General features: G+C 40.0%; 1 protein-coding gene across 2 annotated transcripts in view; it reads right to left on the bottom strand.

Annotated features, from left to right (window-relative positions):
• MDN1 (midasin AAA ATPase 1) overlaps positions 1-18,646 on the bottom strand; it is a 91,456-nt gene that overhangs the window by 53,288 nt on the left and 19,522 nt on the right. For both annotated transcript variants that reach the window (XM_082216995.1, XM_082216996.1), the window contains exons 20-44: positions 18,070-18,183; positions 16,263-16,410; positions 16,001-16,111; positions 14,903-15,054; positions 13,469-13,647; positions 13,123-13,331; positions 12,448-12,594; positions 11,955-12,096; positions 11,699-11,833; positions 11,449-11,587; positions 11,204-11,342; positions 10,921-11,048; positions 10,563-10,698; positions 9,360-9,489; positions 7,325-7,558; positions 6,847-7,044; positions 6,079-6,287; positions 5,390-5,512; positions 4,165-4,362; positions 3,897-4,004; positions 3,059-3,247; positions 2,149-2,238; positions 1,779-2,039; positions 1,291-1,561; positions 347-506 (exon numbers count right to left, since the gene is read on the bottom strand). In XM_082216995.1, coding sequence (XP_082073121.1) covers positions 347-506; positions 1,291-1,561; positions 1,779-2,039; positions 2,149-2,238; positions 3,059-3,247; positions 3,897-4,004; positions 4,165-4,362; positions 5,390-5,512; positions 6,079-6,287; positions 6,847-7,044; positions 7,325-7,558; positions 9,360-9,489; positions 10,563-10,698; positions 10,921-11,048; positions 11,204-11,342; positions 11,449-11,587; positions 11,699-11,833; positions 11,955-12,096; positions 12,448-12,594; positions 13,123-13,331; positions 13,469-13,647; positions 14,903-15,054; positions 16,001-16,111; positions 16,263-16,410; positions 18,070-18,183 — 4,050 coding nt within the window. The remainder of the gene's footprint in view (positions 1-346; positions 507-1,290; positions 1,562-1,778; positions 2,040-2,148; positions 2,239-3,058; positions 3,248-3,896; positions 4,005-4,164; positions 4,363-5,389; positions 5,513-6,078; positions 6,288-6,846; positions 7,045-7,324; positions 7,559-9,359; positions 9,490-10,562; positions 10,699-10,920; positions 11,049-11,203; positions 11,343-11,448; positions 11,588-11,698; positions 11,834-11,954; positions 12,097-12,447; positions 12,595-13,122; positions 13,332-13,468; positions 13,648-14,902; positions 15,055-16,000; positions 16,112-16,262; positions 16,411-18,069; positions 18,184-18,646) is intronic.

Genomic DNA, 18,646 nt, shown 5'->3' with positions numbered 1-18,646 from the left:
CTCCTCCTTTTCCAAAGTGTTCCCTAACCCTCTGGAGCAGGAATTCTTTTTTTTTGGGGGGGGGGGTGTCACAGCAGACTACAGAGAGAAGGGAGAAATAAGCAAAAATTGCCTTATGACTTCCCCCTTCTGTTCACGGAAGTGTCTGCTGGAACAAAGGACCTCCTTGAGTAGATGGGAGATAACTGTATAATCCAGTTTCCTTTGAAACAGTAAATGATGATCTACTCCTTGAATTTCTCTCTTTGATCTGGTACATGATTTGTAACAGAGATTCAATGACGTTTATCCAATGTGGTTTTCTATATTTATGATAATTTCTTTCTAACAACACAGTTGCGCTTACCTGCAGAAGTTAACATTGTCCATCAAGAGCCATTCTCCGGACTGTAAAGCCTGAACCAACATCCCATCAACCCATTCAAATGTGCCGTGGTTGCTGCTGCTCATATACTGAATAACCTGCAGCTTGAAGTGCCGAAATTCTTCTACAAGTCTTGAAAACTCTAAAATCGGGGGGGGGGGGGAGATACTTAGAATACAATTCAATGAACCAATAAGCCAGTACTCAAGGTTCACACAGAGTGCTTTTCACAACTACATTTAGTCTAATATCCTTCACCAACTTAGACAAACGGTCCCTCTTTCTTTGTTCAGTTGTGATCATAAGATCTTTGCATTAGCTTCAACAAGATGTGATGTCTAAACTAATGCATGTAGATCAACCAGGTTTTCATTAAAAAGGGAGAATGTCTTTAATATTCACAGAATGATAAACATAATAGACTATTGCTAACTGGTGTGGGGGAGCAGAGCAACCATAACTGTGATGGAGGCTGGAAAAATCTTTAAGGAAGCAAATAATTATGCTTTGTGCTTCCGCAGATTATGTAGCTTTAATAAATATGGACCTGGGTGGCTTGCTCACAAGTGCTCTATGTGCATTCATCACTGTACATGTAAAGTTCCTGCACACTTCGGCTGAATGCCAGTGGGTGCAGGAGAATAGAGAGGTGGTTGCACACATGTCTAGACCATGTGGCACCACAAATACTCATACTTTTCCTCTGGTCACATTTGTACACATTTATCTCAGTTGACAACTGCTCCATAAAGACACACCATCTCTCGCCATGAAAATGTCTTCCTTGTAACATCAGAGCAGTCTTTAAAATGCTTTGTGGTTTTTGCCTTCTCTGGCGGCATGCAGCAACTGGAATTTGAACATGCTTAGCTGATGACATTTTAAAAGGGAAAAACGCTATCACTTCCTACTGCTTCTGCACATACCTGGCTTTGAGTAGGAGCTGATCTTGTTGTTCAGCCGCTGGACCAGTGCAAGGACTCCCTCCAATTTGTTCACCAGTTCAATGGTTATGTTTTGATTCCCTTCCCCAAGGGACTTTGGCTTGAAATTTAGAACGAAACTGCTCCAGGCACGCAGCACAATTTCAGCATCTTCTGGACAGATAGCAGTGAGGAGGAGGCTGTCCCTTAGAAGTGTGCTTACAACGTTCTCCACCTTCTCCAGCAAGCTCTTCCAAGGCCTAATGATGTCAACCTATAGGACATTTATTACATTGGTCACTGCTTGAACCACCACTTCCCACTGGGTTCCTTCAGCACGGTTTTGGAAACCACTTAGAGGTGTTTCTTTCTTGCTTTCAGTTAAGACATTTAAACTTTGCCCATTCATATACTCCTCAAATTTAAGTTAAGTGGTATCTTGTATGCACTTGACTTGTCCTTATTCCCAAATTTAAAAAATGCACACTTACTTGCTCAAAGCCACCTAACAGCTCGGTTGTATCCATAGAACTGTTCATTGCCATGATCTTCAACTGATGACCTGTCAGATATGCTAGAAGCTGAATGAGGCTGGTCTTGCCAGCAGCCGCAGGGCCTACCAATATCACCATCCAACTCATATGCACACATTTCATGATGGACTCCAAGGGCTGGAGTGAATGGTGGAGCAGGGATAGGTTTCTGCCAGGAGGAGGAGCATAGTTTGCGCGGGAGAGGATTGAGAAACCAACCTTCAGTAGAATTAAAAACAAAATAAGCAAGTGCATTAGTGTGCATGTATAGTGTGGAGCAGAAATTCAAGAAGATGCCCAAGTAGCAGCAACTTTTGTTCTCTCTCACCTGGACGTCATAAGGAGTGATGTGGAACTGTCTGGAACCCATATATGGTTCAGCATCCTGACCAAAAATGTCCCTGAATAGACACACTACCTAAAACAAACAAACAAACAAACAAACAAAAAACAGATGAAAGATCACATTTATAACAAATGCTGAAATCCTTATATTCTAATTCTGCAGCAACTCTCAAATGAACGATTTCAAAAGAAACCGGGGAAACTCCAAATGGGTTGTTTGTTGAAGTCTGAAGTCACCTGCTTCAGGATACAGATCTGCCCAGCTTGTAATGCTCAGCTGCAACCTGAACTAAGCCTCAGCTTGAGAGAAGCTGGAATGCACAACTAGACTGCTTACATGCGGGGCCAGTATGTTTTAAATTGCCCCTCAAAACCACATTTATTTTTCACGCCATTTTTCTGAGTACTAATCATAAGCAAAACGAGAACAACATTCTGCAAATCCACTAAAGGCTGATTGTGGTATCTGAGAGTTGCTGGCACAGGACACAGCAAGAAAGCTGTGGGATCATTTTGTCTGATCAAGCTCCCTAATCGCAATGAAATTACACTTAGGTAGGTTCCCTTTCCACACACTTGCTGTAAGCCCTCTTACCCAATGTACCAGGAGTTTAATCTATCTCTAACACATCCTTAGCACATGAATGGTGATAAAACTACATGAGGTCCCTTCAAATCCTGCACCTGCTTAACTGAAATGCTAATTCAAGGCCCTGGAGGAAAGTAGATAATCTTAAATAGAAGTCATTCAATGTTTCAAATAATGTGGGAAAAGGTACCAAAAAAAAAACCTCAGTAAAATTTGTGTTTAAGATCCAAGAATGGTTTAACATATCCATACTTGTAAAACAGAAAAGACTAATAGGATTAAACACATTTTTCATGCTCCTTACCTTCTCCTTGTCTGTATTTGTTCTCATTCTTTCCCCGTATATCAAGAACATGTGTTGGCCTGGATCGTAACTGCCAGGCGACTGGTCAACAAGCATCAGCTGACACCATCGGAAAAGGTCACGCAGATTAAACTCCCAAGGTCCACCTTTATGCCCCCACTTCTTCTCAATCATAACTTCTTGATCAATCTGAATAACGTACCAGTTCAAAAGATTAAAAACTCAGACGTGTTTCAGCTCATGGTAGATTATTAAAACGCTATTGCACAAGAAAGCATTCATCGCGCCAAGCATTCAACTTAATTTACTGCTCTTCTAAGCTACCACCACTCTTTACCGTCCATTCAAAATCTTTATGGAATGCTCTTGTTCCAGAATAACTGGGGAAACCTAAACACATACAACATGCAGTTGTCTTACCTTGGACACACATGTATGATTCTATGCCTACTTGCTAGGGGGAAAGCCTCAAAGAAACTTTTATGTGAACTCAGACTTAGTAAGCCTTAGCCACACAAACGGAGCATGCCATAGGAAGAAAAAAAGGGAAGTTCTGTCTGATATATTAGGCAACAAAAAATGAAATACAAACCCAGTCTGCAGTGGCTTTTATCTGTGGAGCCCAGCTAGTTCACATGCCACTGCAACTCCAGAGTTGAAAATGACTACAAATGAAGTTTGTCTCAATACATGTTCGAATGAAAACTGTGACCAGCTTTTCACATAGTTGCAGCAGTCATTGGCTTGGACTTGTGGGGACAGTCACCAGAACCCTGAAGTCCCTCTCCTTAAGAAGACCACTCATATCATCAAGAGGAGTTTCAGGAATTATACTTACCATGTTGTTAAATTCAACCATTTTTGCAATAATCTTTTTGTCAATAGCAGGAAACAGGGTATTTCCAATGTACTCCATGTCTGCGGATGAGAGAGGGTCCACGAAAACCTACATCATCAATAGAATTAAATGGGGTGGGAGGTGAGACTCAAGTATTATTTTTATGTAGACACAGAAAAATGCACAGTGCGCTTGCAAATGATTCCATTTAGAAAGGAACTGCAAGGAGGACAAGAGAAATAGTTTTTAAATGACGTTATGGACTTGCCTGTGTGAATCTGTTCAGAAAAGATTTGGGCAACCCCTTTCTGCCACCTCCTTGCCTGTAGGGATTCTGGCATCCAAAGATCTTTGTTTTCTTGTGTTGCACATGGAAGCTCATTCCCAACTCAGGAATGTAAATCTCTGCCCGATGGTCAAAACAAGCATTCAGGCCTTCTAGTACTGACTGAGAAGCCAAGTTCAGCTATTTGAGAGAAACCAAGAGGAAAATTTACACTCCCCCTCTTCTTCACAACACACACTTTTGCCCACAAAACACCTTTAAATCTATAGCAAATAAGCAAAAGTACTGTAGTTAGCTCAGGAAAAGTTAACTTCAGATTAACACAAATGCCCTGGTTATTTAGCTACTCTTTTGGCTTCAAGCTCCTTTTGCACAACTCAAAAGAGCAACAGCATAGCCCAGGGACGTCCAACTCCCAAAGACTGTGATCTACTCACACTATGAAAAAACTGGCAATGATCTACCCATTGTTGTTGGATGGACCAAAGTTGTTGAGCTTTTTAGGAGGCCAAAGCTGTTGAGCTTCTTTGGGGGGAGGGGGAGGAGGAGATCGCTGAGGGGCCTGAGATCTACCAGTAGATCATGATCTACCTGTTGGACACACCTGGCATAGCCTAAAGGTAAATACAACTGTGAAGTCAATGAGGCTGTCGGAATCCACCCAGATAAATGCCATTGCTCAGGGGTAGAGTAGATGCCTTGTGTGCAAAAAAAGGTCCCAAGAATCAGTGGCTAGCATCTTCAAGTGGCACTGTTTGAAACCCTGAGCTGGATGGACCAATATTACAAAGCCACTTCCTATAGATTCTATTAAGAAAGTGTTGATTTCAAGCTAATTCAGCCCTAAGACGGTACTTAAAAGGTAAGTAGTAGTTTTAATCTTCTGTAAACTGCAGCACATCCATGACACAGAACTCAAGTTGTTTGTCCACAAAATCGCCTTCTGCAACTGCCACCCCAGAAAAAGCAAGTGTGTGTTCTCTCACTGGAAAACTGAAGATAAAATCTGAGCAGCCTCTTGAATAAATGGGAGCAGCAGACTGTTCCAGGATACTTTCTCCACGTAAGGAGAATGCACTGTTAACTTTACCATGTTTGGATAAGATCCTTTTAAAGTCCCCAAACAGCAAACTGAGACAGCTAGAGACCTCATTTTCAAAAAAAGGAACGAAAATCCTTTTTCTGTGCTACATTAAGCTGAACTCACCTCATCTAATACAATCCAGTGTCCAGCTTTCAATGCTGCAAGCAAAGGTCCATCACGCCAGGTAAATTCCCCTCCTTTGCCCCCTTCAACAGGTAAGTCTGTGCCAAACAAATCTGTGACGTCCTGGATCAGAAGGAAGAAAAGTCAAGGTTTCCAAATGCATGTGAAACAATTGCAATTTAGAAAAAGCTCTCCTAGGCTTGCAGTAATAATCCAGTAGCATTTATACCAAGAGTTATAAATATTTTGTTCAATGCATCTGTTGCATCAGCCAGTAAGTGCGTTCTATGAACAAAAATGAAACCCAAGAGTAATTTTAAAAATAAAGAAAAATAATTCTAAACCATTACGATTTTAACCAATATTCAAGCAGCAAACTTTGATCAAGGTTCTTTGCATCGGTATTTTAGGCAGTTTGTTTTGATCATCCACACCAATAGATGGATCACAATTCTAGCAGAATGTGTCCCTTTACTAGACAGGAAAAGGAATACAATGCTTCCTCTTAGAATTAATCAACAATACACCCCTTATTAAACTTACCTATTTCTAAGCATCTTCCCCCTCCCCAATCAATTAGGAGTATTCTCAAGATTTGTGAAAACTTAACACCTGTTAACTTGCACGTATAGACTCTCACATTCACAAGTACGGGCATTTCAGTGGAGAACACAGTAATCCCTACCTACCGTTTGTTCAGAAAGATTGATTCTAACAAGGCAATTTCCAGAAGCCTTTGCCAAGGCTGCTACTAGGCTGGTTTTCCCAACCCCTGGAGAGCCTTCCAGGAGAATGGGCTTGTTAAGTTGCAAGGCCCTTAACAACCGCTGTGCATTCATTGCTGTAGTTCCTGCATTTAGAGCATAGTCTGAGACATTGTTCTTCTGGTAAATAGGGCCTACAGAACAGAGAAAGCAAATAAAAAAATAATTAGATTACAGGGTAAGATGATCAACATTTTTGCTTCAGTGAAAGTACTAGCTCATCAGACAGAATAATGGTACCAGATCAACATTCATCTTGATGCAGAGGGATTTTCCTCCAAAGTTTTGTATTTTTGCAATCTCCCCTCTTTTTAATGGGTGGTGCAGGCTTAGCTATATTAAGCAACGGCACTCCTGTCTTAACATCTGAAATACAAGGAATTATGATACTTAACAATTCTAACTACAGATTGTGGAGTAAAATATTTGAATGCTCCGCCATTAAAGCTCTTAAAAACTCCATGCATATGGAAAGCTAGCATGCCAGAGCGAAGTCTAAGCTAAGTGCCTTCATCTGAGAAAAGAGCATTCAAGCACTCGATTAGAAATGGAAGGGTCTTGGAAGGACTGCAACAAATTATTTTTTTCTGCATGTTTGTCATCTCTCATGCATTCTGCTCTTAAGTCATCGTAAGCGGCACATCACCATTCAAATTGTGCAGCAGCAGCAATACCACCAAAAGAGTTCCTTGCCTGTTGGTATGAAAAATGGGTGGATTCCTATGTGGTTCTCCATCCAAACCATTTCCCTCTCCCTCTTCAGGTCATATATTTTCAGCTCATTCTTCTGAACCTCAGTGAGTTGCACTACTTGGGAAATTTTCCCACACAAATATTCCAGGCATTTTTCACGAGCCAAAGCAGCTGAGCCAGCCAAACAGGACATGGTGCCTACATAGGGGGTAGAGGGAAGAAGAGATCATAGTTATATGTCAATGGTGGAAATGAACATATAGTTAACAGTAAGGTATGGCCAAAATCTGTAATGCACACTCTGTAGCACAAACACTATACGTTGCTTGCATGCGTCTTGAGACTGTTTACTATTTTTGTTCCAAAATGACAAACTTGCTTTAAACCTTGCGTAGTTCTCATCCAGTGGTTGAGGGACCCCCTCCCCAATAAACGATCTGAACTATTCAGAGATAAAGCAAAGAAACTGAAGACATACCTGAACCTATTCCATCTATGTACACCAGACATGCAGCATGGACAAATGTTGTCACTGGACAGACACTAAAAAGCTGGTGCTCCTCTGAAGAACTGGATAGTTTGTCTTGCGCCATAGCATTCATGAAGCTGACCCACGACAAAACATCCCGGATGCTGAGGATACAGTGGTGTCCAAATTTTTGATTGGTCAGCCACTCTATGAAATCCATCATGAGCCCTGCAATATCTGCCCCTGGGAAAGGTGATTAGATGGAGAGAAGAGAAAAAATACATAAGACACAGACCTGAAACAGAATATGTTTTGCAGTAATTCACAATGACCCACAAGGGATGCAGAGGCCTCTGTACATAATTTTTGCAAGATAACTGAATAGAAGTGCTTAAATGTTTTTACATAAATATTTGCAAAAGTAGAAAGGGTTGAATGCTTTTAAAAAAACCCATCCACAAGTAAATCAGCAGATGCAAAATTCAAAACATGCTTTGATCCTGCAACTTCATTGGTCTCTTTGTCCACAGTGACTGAACTTTGGCCCAGACCATTACTTTAAGCCTAAGAGGACAAACATTCATCTTAATGCAGAGAATATAGCCAAGGATAATAATAATAATAATAATAATAATAATAATAATAATAATAATAATAATAATAATAATAAATTTTATTTATATCCCGCCCTCCCCAGCCGAAGCCGGGCTCAGGGCGGCTAACAACAATAAAACAGTACAAAGTACAACATAAACAACATTCTAAAATCATTCATTATAAAAATTAATTAATTCAAGCCACTAGCAACCATTGGGCCAGAGAAAAAATAAGAGTGTTTGTTTCATCAGCACTACTTATTTTTTCATCCTTCATTTAAAACCTTGGATAATAAAGAACCTAGGTCAGACCTGTATAACATGCACATATATTTGGACTAGAACAATCCTTAGATGTTCAATTTGCAAGAGCTTTTTCCGACAGCAACTTACAGCTGTGTTCAAATGAGGTCTCTGGTGACAATATGCATAGCAACCTCTGCCTATACCACAGAATCTAGTCACTGAATTCCAAACTTTTTTTATCCCTTTCAACGTACTAAGAGCTCGAACTGTTCTTCCTTAAATCACTGTCCAGGCAATGATAAAATTTAAGCAAAAGGAAACTGATTTTGCACTTTAAATGACCCCAATATTATGCAAATATATTTCAATTCCACAATCTAGGTTTATCAAGTATAGAATTTGGAACATACAGCATCTGAAACATACTCAAAGGTAAGCACTCCTATATTCAATTTGTCATACTGCCAGATAAACATGCATTGGACTAAATCTCAAGTGAAAAATTGCAGTATCGCAAGATCACACCTGTTTGCAATTTCTGTTATCTGCTAGTCGCATCTGAACAACAGGTAAGTGGTACCTTCAGTCTGTGCCATTTGTAGCAGGAGTCCCATGGGACTTCTCCACAGGAATATTATTCAGCTTAGAGAAAAACCTATGGGCAGCGTTTAAGAGAGTGAGACTATTTCAGAACCGCCTGAACTAACTTCTTAGCTTTTAGAATCTGAGAGAAGCTGACTTGCAAGAACAGAAGGTCTTTTAGAAGGAAACCCCACTGGGACACAGAAACGGAGGAGTGCAGGCTGGTTACTAGGGAGAAAGGTACTCAGAAGTGATTGCAGACGTTTTTCAGCAACAAAACCACTTCACTGGTTTTGAAACTGCTTTAGCAGTTTCATAAAAGTCTCTTTTGACTGTTAACATCTTTTCTGTTCTTTCTTTTTTCTATTCTCTTCCTGGCCTACAAAGGATGGAAAATCCTGCCTGAATGTGATTAAACCAGCAGAGCATGGCAGCCCTAAAACTCACTAGAGTACGAAGAGAAAGCTTTAAGGAAGAGGGGAGAGGTGCTTCTTAATCTGGCCAACACTGGCATGTGACCCTCGTGCTGAAAAGGTCTCCCATTACTGATATAAGCAGAGGGACACCCAGAGAGAATAAGTAGGTGATGGAGTTGGTGAACAAATACCTCTGATATTTACCTTTGTCATTCTGTTTGGCAAAGCAGAGTCCTGGATGAAGATTATGGTTTACAATTTGCATTAAATCCATACGGTTGTTACTTTGCGGACACCATATTTCTGTAAATCTATTACGCAAGGCAGGCGACAGCTATGGGCAAGAAAATATTAAGTGCAGTTATTATGAAGGGAACTGCTCAGAGGAAAATTTAAGAATCCTCAAAGAGGGTTACTGGGATAAAAAGAGAAAACAGAAGAATTATAAAACGAGGGAAAACATATTGCTATAAATAATGTGTAAGAGAGTATCAAAAAGCACAATAGGTTAGAATAGTGTGTGTCAAAGAACAAAACTGCATAAAAATGAGTTTTACTTTTTTAAAATGAATGTTTTATTAGACCTAATTTATCCTTAGAAAAACGATTTACTCATACAAACATACTTGCAGCTTAATAGTCTTGATATTTTATGACATTCTCAGAGGAGAATGACATTAATTCCTGCCCCTGAAATTCCTAATAGTCTTATAATATGATCTACTACAGGATCCCAAACCAACCCACACTTCATGCTGCATTTTCTTCATCATCGCTAATTTTATTAATCTCAACCATTTCCACATTTTTTCGATTAATTCTATCTATTTACTCGGTTCCAACAATCAAACAATCAACAATCAATCAACAATCAAATTAGCTGTCAGAGCTCCATGTGGAGCTAGGTCGGGGCAGGGAATTTTTTTCAGTCTGATGGCCACCTTCCCCTGCAATGGATCACTATGTGGTGAAACAAATGATATATGAATTTATACTGAAACAGCTTTTCCTAACCGTTTAATATTATTTTAGTACTCTTTACTCCTTGAAATGTAACCTACTTGACTTGAAAGGCCTGGTGGTAAGAGCTTTCCTGTCTCTTCCTCCCTGTGGTAATTAGGTCATAAATAAAAGAACTGGGAGTGTGAATGTGTGTGGTCTTTCTTACAGGTAAGGGCATGGGGCTCCCAAGCAGCTGTAGCCTGCGAAGGACAGCCATGTGATAAGGAAAATGTAACTATCAAAGAGTCTGGGGTCTGGGAAAAGTAGGATGTGGGACTGGTTGCAATGCCTTACAAGCTTCTAGAAAAACCCTAAGACCAAGTCAGAATAGGTATTTTTTTCATTCCTAAAACTACAGGTAATTGAAAGTGGCAGCCAGCACAGAACGGCATTTTCGTACATTACCTCTTTCTTCCCAAAGTCGCCGCCAGGATTCATTGTGGCTAAAATGCGAAACTTCTTTCCTGCCGTCAGCAGTTCTACCTCATTGTCCTCACTGGCTTTTTCAGCCAACACCAGCGTCTTTTCAGTTTCAAGGACGCTGAAATAAAACCACGTTCTCAGTATTTGTTCTCGTTAAATTTCCAAACATCCATACAAAACACTAGAAACTTGCCTAATCAACCGAAGCTTTGCAACTCGCGTTGTTTAGAGCAGCAAGAATCAGAAGAAGCCAGGGAAAAGTTAAGATTTATCCAATTTGCATTTGTGAATGACACGCCAAGACAACAGACTAAAAAATGCCCAGTTTTCAAGTACATACCTATTTAGTCTTTCTAGAACAGAATCATCGGCCAATGAAATCTCATCCATGAGAAAAAAGCCACCCTCTCTCATTGCTAAAACAAGGGCTCCATCATGCCATTCAAAGAGCCTAGAACTATCAAACTCCTGTTTGAAAGAAAAAAGGTAAGTCTGATCAAGTGTGTGTACATATACATACATACATACATACATACATACATACATACATACACATTTGCAGATACACACTTTGTGGATTTTTCAAGCTCTCAATTATATCAGGCACCATAATGCCAACTTACCTCATCCTTTGATCTCTGCCTGACGGGTCGCAGTCCACCCAGGAAGTCAGAGGTCTCCATGTGCAAGTGACAGTTCACAGAATGTAATTTCCGACCAGCCAATGCTGCAAATATCTGACAAATAGTAGTTTTGCCACACCTGCATAACAAAAAGCTTGCAGTCAGTTAAACTCCAGTGACTTCGTCTGTTGCTCTACGCAAAAAATAAATAAAACTAATAATGAATATATTGAAGGCTGGTTTACCCTGTGTCTCCAACCAGAAGTATAGGTTCACCAAACTCTAATGCTCGGCCTGCCAAAATGGCAAGCCTTGTCATCCCTTGAGTCCACACAATGTGACTGAATTCATCACCCATTACAGATGTCCACTTAGATGCTTTAGCTGGTTCGAAGTGGTAATAGGGTTGGGGAAGGAAACAAACAAAAACAAATTAATTAGCTTCAGGCAAACATTAAATCTTCTTTTATTATTGTCATTGTTTTTCAAATTTACCCATTTGCTTCTTTACGCTTTCTTCTGAGTAGAGGCGCTGGGGATGCAGCTTTCTCTTAAAGTGTTTTTCAATGACTGTTTGGATAACGTCAACTTCTTCTTGTTTCCTGACCCTTCCTGCCAGAAGCATGAATCCTAGTAACAGAAAGACAACAGTTTATCAGGATGTTCACCACTTTTGAAAAACAGTTGAAATGTGGCTACTGAACTGGACACACTGGCTGTGTAAATTGAAAAGAAACGAGTGGAGACTCACCGTCATTTGCTAAATGCTGAAGCCAGTCATACTCCTTCTCCATCTGTTCTGCTAATCGGTACCTTTCAGCCCAGCGAAAGAGATCCCGAAGGGTAATGAAACCATGCTTGCCAGCAAATACTGAGGAACCTCTGCGATAAGACTAGATTTAAAAGGACATAAAAGCATTCATGATCCAACACAATTTTCTGTACCCACAACTGAATTTTCCACTGCTCTTGAAATGCCTCCCCTCCTTACCAACAATTCTCCAAGTTGTCTTCGTAGCATTTTTGTGTCCAAATTTCACCAATATTTCAGTAATGACCATCAGTCCCCTGGGCCAAACATATTCTGGCAGGTTGCTATGTAGCACAACAATACCCCCTCCCAAACAAATCCCCCAAAGCCAATAAATGTGTATGCCTTGAGTATAAGACACCAAACTACAACTAGGGCTCAAGTGACTTCTCTATTATTTTCTCATTAAGAGAAAAAAGATTACTGTCCATACCTGCAACTCCAGCATGACTTTGACAAGTTTACTGCAGTACGAAGGTGGAAGGTCGCATCTTTTGTGCAGGATGGTTTCTAGCTCTGTACTTGGTAGCTCATCAAAATGCAGCTCCACAAATCTGTTCCTGAAAGCTCTGGACAATACCTTAAGACACACACACAAAAACCACCTGTCAAGTGTTAATCTACTGAGAAATTCACACACACTGAAAACATGAGTTTCCCACCCTCAAACAGTCAGCTAGTATTACATGGCCACTGAACATGTTCATACTCAATGGGTTTGCCCTCTTAATCCCCCCCCCGAAGATTTCTGTGCATGTCTGCAAACAGTGGGGTTCTCCCAACTCTGCTGACACCTCTCTCTTGTGTTTGGATGGTACCATTTTGGATTGGCAACTTGGAGACTGATTTCACTATTGGTTCGGGATATGCTACAAAGACTAGAGTGTTTGACTAGCAGTGAGGAAGACTCAGGTTCAACTCACCACTTGGTGATCCTAGGTCAGTCTTTCACTCAAACTACCACTCAGCCTAACCTACTGCACAGGACTAAGGTGAAAGAGAGAAATCACATATGCCACCATAAGGTCCTTGAAGAAATGGTGGAGTGTACGTGTAAATAACAGTATCAAAAGAAAGCCAGCTTCACCTGAGGAAACTATGTATGTACCTTCCTGCCTCCATAGAGCCCTGGAGGATTCTGTGTAGCAAAGAGCATGAATCTTGGGTGAGCTTTGACTGTTTCTTGGGTTTCTGTTATGAACAGCTCTCTGTTGTCATCCAATAATCTGTTCAGGGCCTCCAAAACATCAGTGGGTGCCAGGTTGAGTTCATCCAGGATTATCCAGTAGCCCTTTCGCATAGCATCAATGAGGACTCCTATGAAGCATTTACAGAAAAAAAGAAATAAATGAGTTGCCCACTTGAGGCAAGCCAGGCAAGCATCTGTTTGAGCATGTAGGAGAGCCAGCTGGCAAGGAAACACTGAGTGACTGAGGTAATAATCAAAGTCCTACCTTCCTTAAACATCAGCTTCCCAGATGGATCTGAAGTATAACAGCCAATGTACTCTTGGATGTCAGTATGTTCATGATTGTTAATCCTAACACAATGGTTCCCGGTTGCAGCAGCCACCCAGCGTATTAAACTGGTTTTACCAATGGATGTGTCTCCTTGAATCAACACTGGATAGGTCCTTAAAGAATTAGAAAACAGCCAAGTTGGATATTGTGTTCTATGGTGGTGAATTATTACTATAACTATTATTATTATTATTAGAAGCCACAGTGGTACCTCCATTTAGAAACAACCCTGTTTACAAACTATTCGGTTTACAAACTCCACAAAACTGGAAGTAGTGTCCCGGTTTGTGAACTTTACCTAAGAATGGAAGCTGAACGGTGGAAGGCAGTGGGAGACCTCATTAGGGAAAGTGTGCCTCGGTTTTAGAACGGTTTCGATTTAAGAATGGACTTCTGGAATGGATTAAGTTCGTAAACTGAGGTACCACTGTACCTGATTGGCTTCAAGGTCTTTTTACAACATATACTGATTAAGGGCACTTCCAGAAATGAGAATTGGGCTTCCTGTTGTGTTGTGTGATAAAAAAAGAAAAATATGCTGAAGTTCAGAATAAACAAGTCAAAACTAGGGACAACTGACAACAGTATTTGTGCTTCTTAATTGTCATGTTATACACCTCCTCCAGCAAATGTCTGAAACTTGAACTATGTATTTATTGTAGTCGTTCACTCCCATGGAGCAAAGAGACACTTTTGTGTATTGTACATACTTGTTAAGAGTCTTAAACACTTCAAAATTCTGGTTTCTTAAAAACAAAACAAACAATTGCTTACATTCCTCACATTGCTAAAATAGACTTGGAAATGTAGGCTGCCATCTTGTTTGCTTCCTGTTAGCAAGAATGCAAAAACAAGGTGGAACGTAAACAGCCCCAACTCAGTGAATTTCAAGTCATGATTTCTAGGCCCATATACGTCAAAATTTGGCCACATAAACAATTCACACCATGGGATCTCCAAAAGCAGAATTCCATAATTTCAAGAAGACTGAAGAACATGTATGGCATAGTTTATTCCAGAGTCATAGCAATGCTCCAGAAATTATTCCAACTACAAGCAATCAAGAACAGAAACAGTTTTAAGTCACCCCCCACTGTTACTGCTGATGTAGAAAATATTTTCGTGCTTTTCTACAACAGAGACATTTGTCAATTGCTTATATATTTGCAATACTGTTTTCAGTTAATTTTTGGCTTTTTGCAGTACCTATAAAATAAGAACATTATTAAATAAAAAAAATATGAACTGTACCACAATTCAAGGAAGTATGCTCTCGTGAACAATTAGCAAGTGATTATTTTATTCTCACCAATTGAAATGAAACTATTTCCAAAGGAAAGAAAAAGGTACAGCTGAAGTCCAACATACCCAGCTGATACAACTCTGACGATGTCTCTGAGGTTAAGTTTAACTGAAGCTGTGAGCACATAAGTCTCATCCACGGTTGGTTCCATGTCACCAATTGAAATCCAGTATCCCTCTACCTTAATCATTCTCCCTCCTTTAGGCTCTGGTAACGACTAGAACGACATTACAGAAACAAAACCAGCTTATGTTATGAACTGCTATATCCGCATAATAATTCTGTTCTTTGTTTAGCTAAGCAACACATTCTTAGAACCCCAGAATTCATGTGGTATTTCCTTCATACGTGAGATGCAGAAGATTATCATCCTCTGGTTATGGTATAATACACCAAGCAAGCACAGAGTCTACACCTGGTGTGGAAGAGAGGAGGGATATATTAACACAATGGACTGGACTCCCTCTGAGAACAGAAGGACTCCTTCCATTCATGGAAGATTTTTGATCCAGCAGGCAGCATCTCATTGGCAGAAGTGGATGAAAGCCCTCCTCCCAATCTTACACCCCCGAAATCACCTTTCACACTATTCTAGAAACGGCTCCAACAAACTGAACAATATTTCCAAATGCAGAAGGAAGGGGAACTGGAAAAAGTCACCTTCTCACCTTTCCATCAGCAGGAATGAACTCTAGATCTAAGCCAATGTATTTCCAAACCTTACATGGATTCAGCATTCCCGTAAGTGGGATTTATCTTATAGGGTGCTCCTATCGGGGTTGGGTGGGGTGGGGAGGGAGTATTTTGTCAATTTCCACTTTCTCCTGCAGACCCGTCCAGATGGTTGGGAGACTTTCAAAAACAGTGTGAAAGGTACTGCTAGGGTATGCGCAGATGAGATCAGTAACAATTGTCTTCCACCTTCCTCCAAGCAAGGCACTTTGATCAATGTCAGTCCATTCAGCAAACAGAATGCATCCTTCCAGGTGAAAATGGGAAACCCTTGATTTAATCCAGGGTGGGTAAAATTAAACTCAGAATTCAAATTGAGTTTTGTTCTATGTATTTTATGTCATATCCCAAAAAAAATTCTGAGGATGGGAGAACTCAAACTAAGAACAATTCCATTCACACACACACACTAATAGTAAGAAATTACTTGCCTGCTTGAGGATGCTTTTCACGTTTCCAGACAGAATATGCTGACATATTAGCTTTTGAACAACAGGGTAAGAACTTCTGTCAAGCTGGGTGAGAAAACCCAAGCAAAAGCCCTATCGAGAAGAAAACAGATTTGGGGTTTTTTTAAGTAGCTAGTTTCAAAGAGATTTTAATTGCTAATGCCAGAGAATTTCTCTCTCTCTTTGTCTAAAGACAAAAGGAAAGAGAGAAGGAAGTTTAGGAACAGAGAACAAAGATAGTCACCTCATAAAGAGAGCGCTGTATGCTGCAGCATGGGTTGGATGATGCAAATTTCAAAGCTCTGCAGAGAGTACGAAGGCTGTAATGAGGTCTGTGGCCTGTCCCATCTACTAGTTTTGTTTCACACTCCTTTCTCACAGACAAATAAAAGCTGCAGAAGTGAAGGGTTATATATATATATATGAAGCATATTTTTCATGTATTACACTCATTTTTCTACCATATCAACAGGAGTTAATTTATCTAGGGGCTTGATACCTCAATGTGCTGTGGAGTTCCTTTTCCTGAATAAATATTGTCCCCTTCAAGATTGAATAAGGGTGCAAAAGATATTTCACTCCACATCGTTGCTAACCAATCCAAGTAAGGCTCAGTCTATATATCACATATCAGTCTTCCAGAACATCTGGTGAAAGACTGCAACTCCCATGAATCCCAATAAGCTTGGCCAACAGATATGATGGGATGCACCAGGTTAGAGAAAACTGTCATAAAATATAAGCTTAATTCTAAATGACTGTACTAAGCCAAAATGTTCCCTTGCCTAGAAGTGGAGCACAGCTATGAAAGAGCAAGGGACCATCTGTATGGGTGTAATGCTCAGATTCTCCTTTTAGGCTTCATGTTGTATATATGCATAAATAAACCATATATCATAAAAACACCACAGGCTCAACTGTGCCCCATTTTTCTAAAAGGAAATACAGATACTGGGTTTATCATGTATGGGACCCCTGCAATTTCACACCATTCATAGAAATTGGAGTCGTGTATTGCAGTATATACAGAGTGGGGCCCTCTATGAGATAGTCCCTTAATATTCAGATGTATCCATTTAACAAAACTCATAAAGAAACCTGTAAGCATTTTATAAAATATAACATTTAAATTATTGATAATTTTATTTAGCTATTTAAGATATCCAAAATATTAAAAACAGTGGTTAAAAATAAATGCTTTCCCCTCCATATTAATCTCACCCCAGCAATAGAAAAATAAAGTGGTGTAATACATTATCCAATAATAAATAGTTTTCTAAAGAAATTAAAGTCTTCAAACATGAAAATTCCTCATAAATTTCAGGAGTTAAGAGTTAGAATGAACTTCTGAACCACTGTCAGAGAGAAGAGGGCATCCATGTTACGCTAATACTCGTAGAATAAAATTGAAATACTCAAGGCTTCTGATTAAAATTTATTCAAATATTGGGGCTTAGAAAAGCAGGAAAAAGCCCATATTTCTTGACTGACAGTGATATTTGCTAAGACAATGACACTCAGGGAGTGGAGCTCATACTTATTTAGTAAAAACACGGAAAGCAAGTGGGATACACATCTGGAAACTGGTGCACAATTTAAATAAATTATTTGACGTTTTGAACTGTAATGAGCTCAAAGAAATGGCAACGCATAGAGGAAATTCAAAAGGCTGAAAAGCGCAATCTGAACTCTGAATTCCCATCACCTTCAGCCTGTGTATCCAAAGGTCAGGGATGATAGGAGATGCAGTACAGCAACTTCTGAGGACCACAGGTTAAGTACCCCAGTTTCAGAAATAAGACTCTACATGTCAGTGCTTTTTTTTCTTATTTAAAAATGTTTAGGAGTACTTTCATTTTCCTACTCATACTGAAATACTGTGCCTTAATGAGGTCAAACTTAGATTCACAAAATGTTTAGGGGTATGCGTACCCCTGCTCCCCCCCCCGCCCCAGAAAAAAGCACTGCTACAAGTTAAATACAAAACTTTCCCAAAGACTCTTATCAAATCTTACAATTTATACAGTACTTTCTGTTCATCAGAAACTTACTTTACGATCCCTTGCACTACACTCTTGCTCACATTCAGCCCTTTGAGATAATCCATGATAAGAATCTGCAAGTCTCCTTCATTTTGTAACTCTTCTACGTAAAGTTCAGTGAACCTACAAGACAACATTACATTGTAAAACACCTGTCTGCTTATTGATACCAAAGTCTGATGTTTGATCACGGACCCTAGCCTGTCGACATCACAACCAATTACAAACGTACTGAATTAAAGACTAGTAATAAAGTAACATTCGGTGAAAGCTTGCAGATTACTTAGAAATCACATAATTCAGCATGCAGGAAGTCCCAGGCTCAACCCCCAAGAGCTGTAATTAAAAAGGAGTCAGGTAGCAAGCCTAGGAAAACACCTGCCTTTGGTCTTGGAGCACTGCCCCCACCATCCCCAAACCTTTCTAGAAGGTTGGGGAAACCCCAGAACAGATTAGGGGACACACAGGGGAAGGGGGGGAGAGATGTCCTGCCATGCAAGCAGAAGTAATGCTTCTCTCACAAAGCACTACTTAGCGCTACACTGAATACAACCCCAAAAGTTAAAACATACCATTAAAAATAAAA

Source organism: Podarcis vaucheri (genome assembly GCF_965113315.1).
Source record: "Podarcis vaucheri genome assembly, chromosome: 3".
NCBI classification, from domain to species: domain Eukaryota; kingdom Metazoa; phylum Chordata; class Lepidosauria; order Squamata; family Lacertidae; genus Podarcis; species Podarcis vaucheri.
Note: the sequence above shows the minus strand (reverse complement) of the source record. Positions and strands in the feature narration are given on the sequence as shown.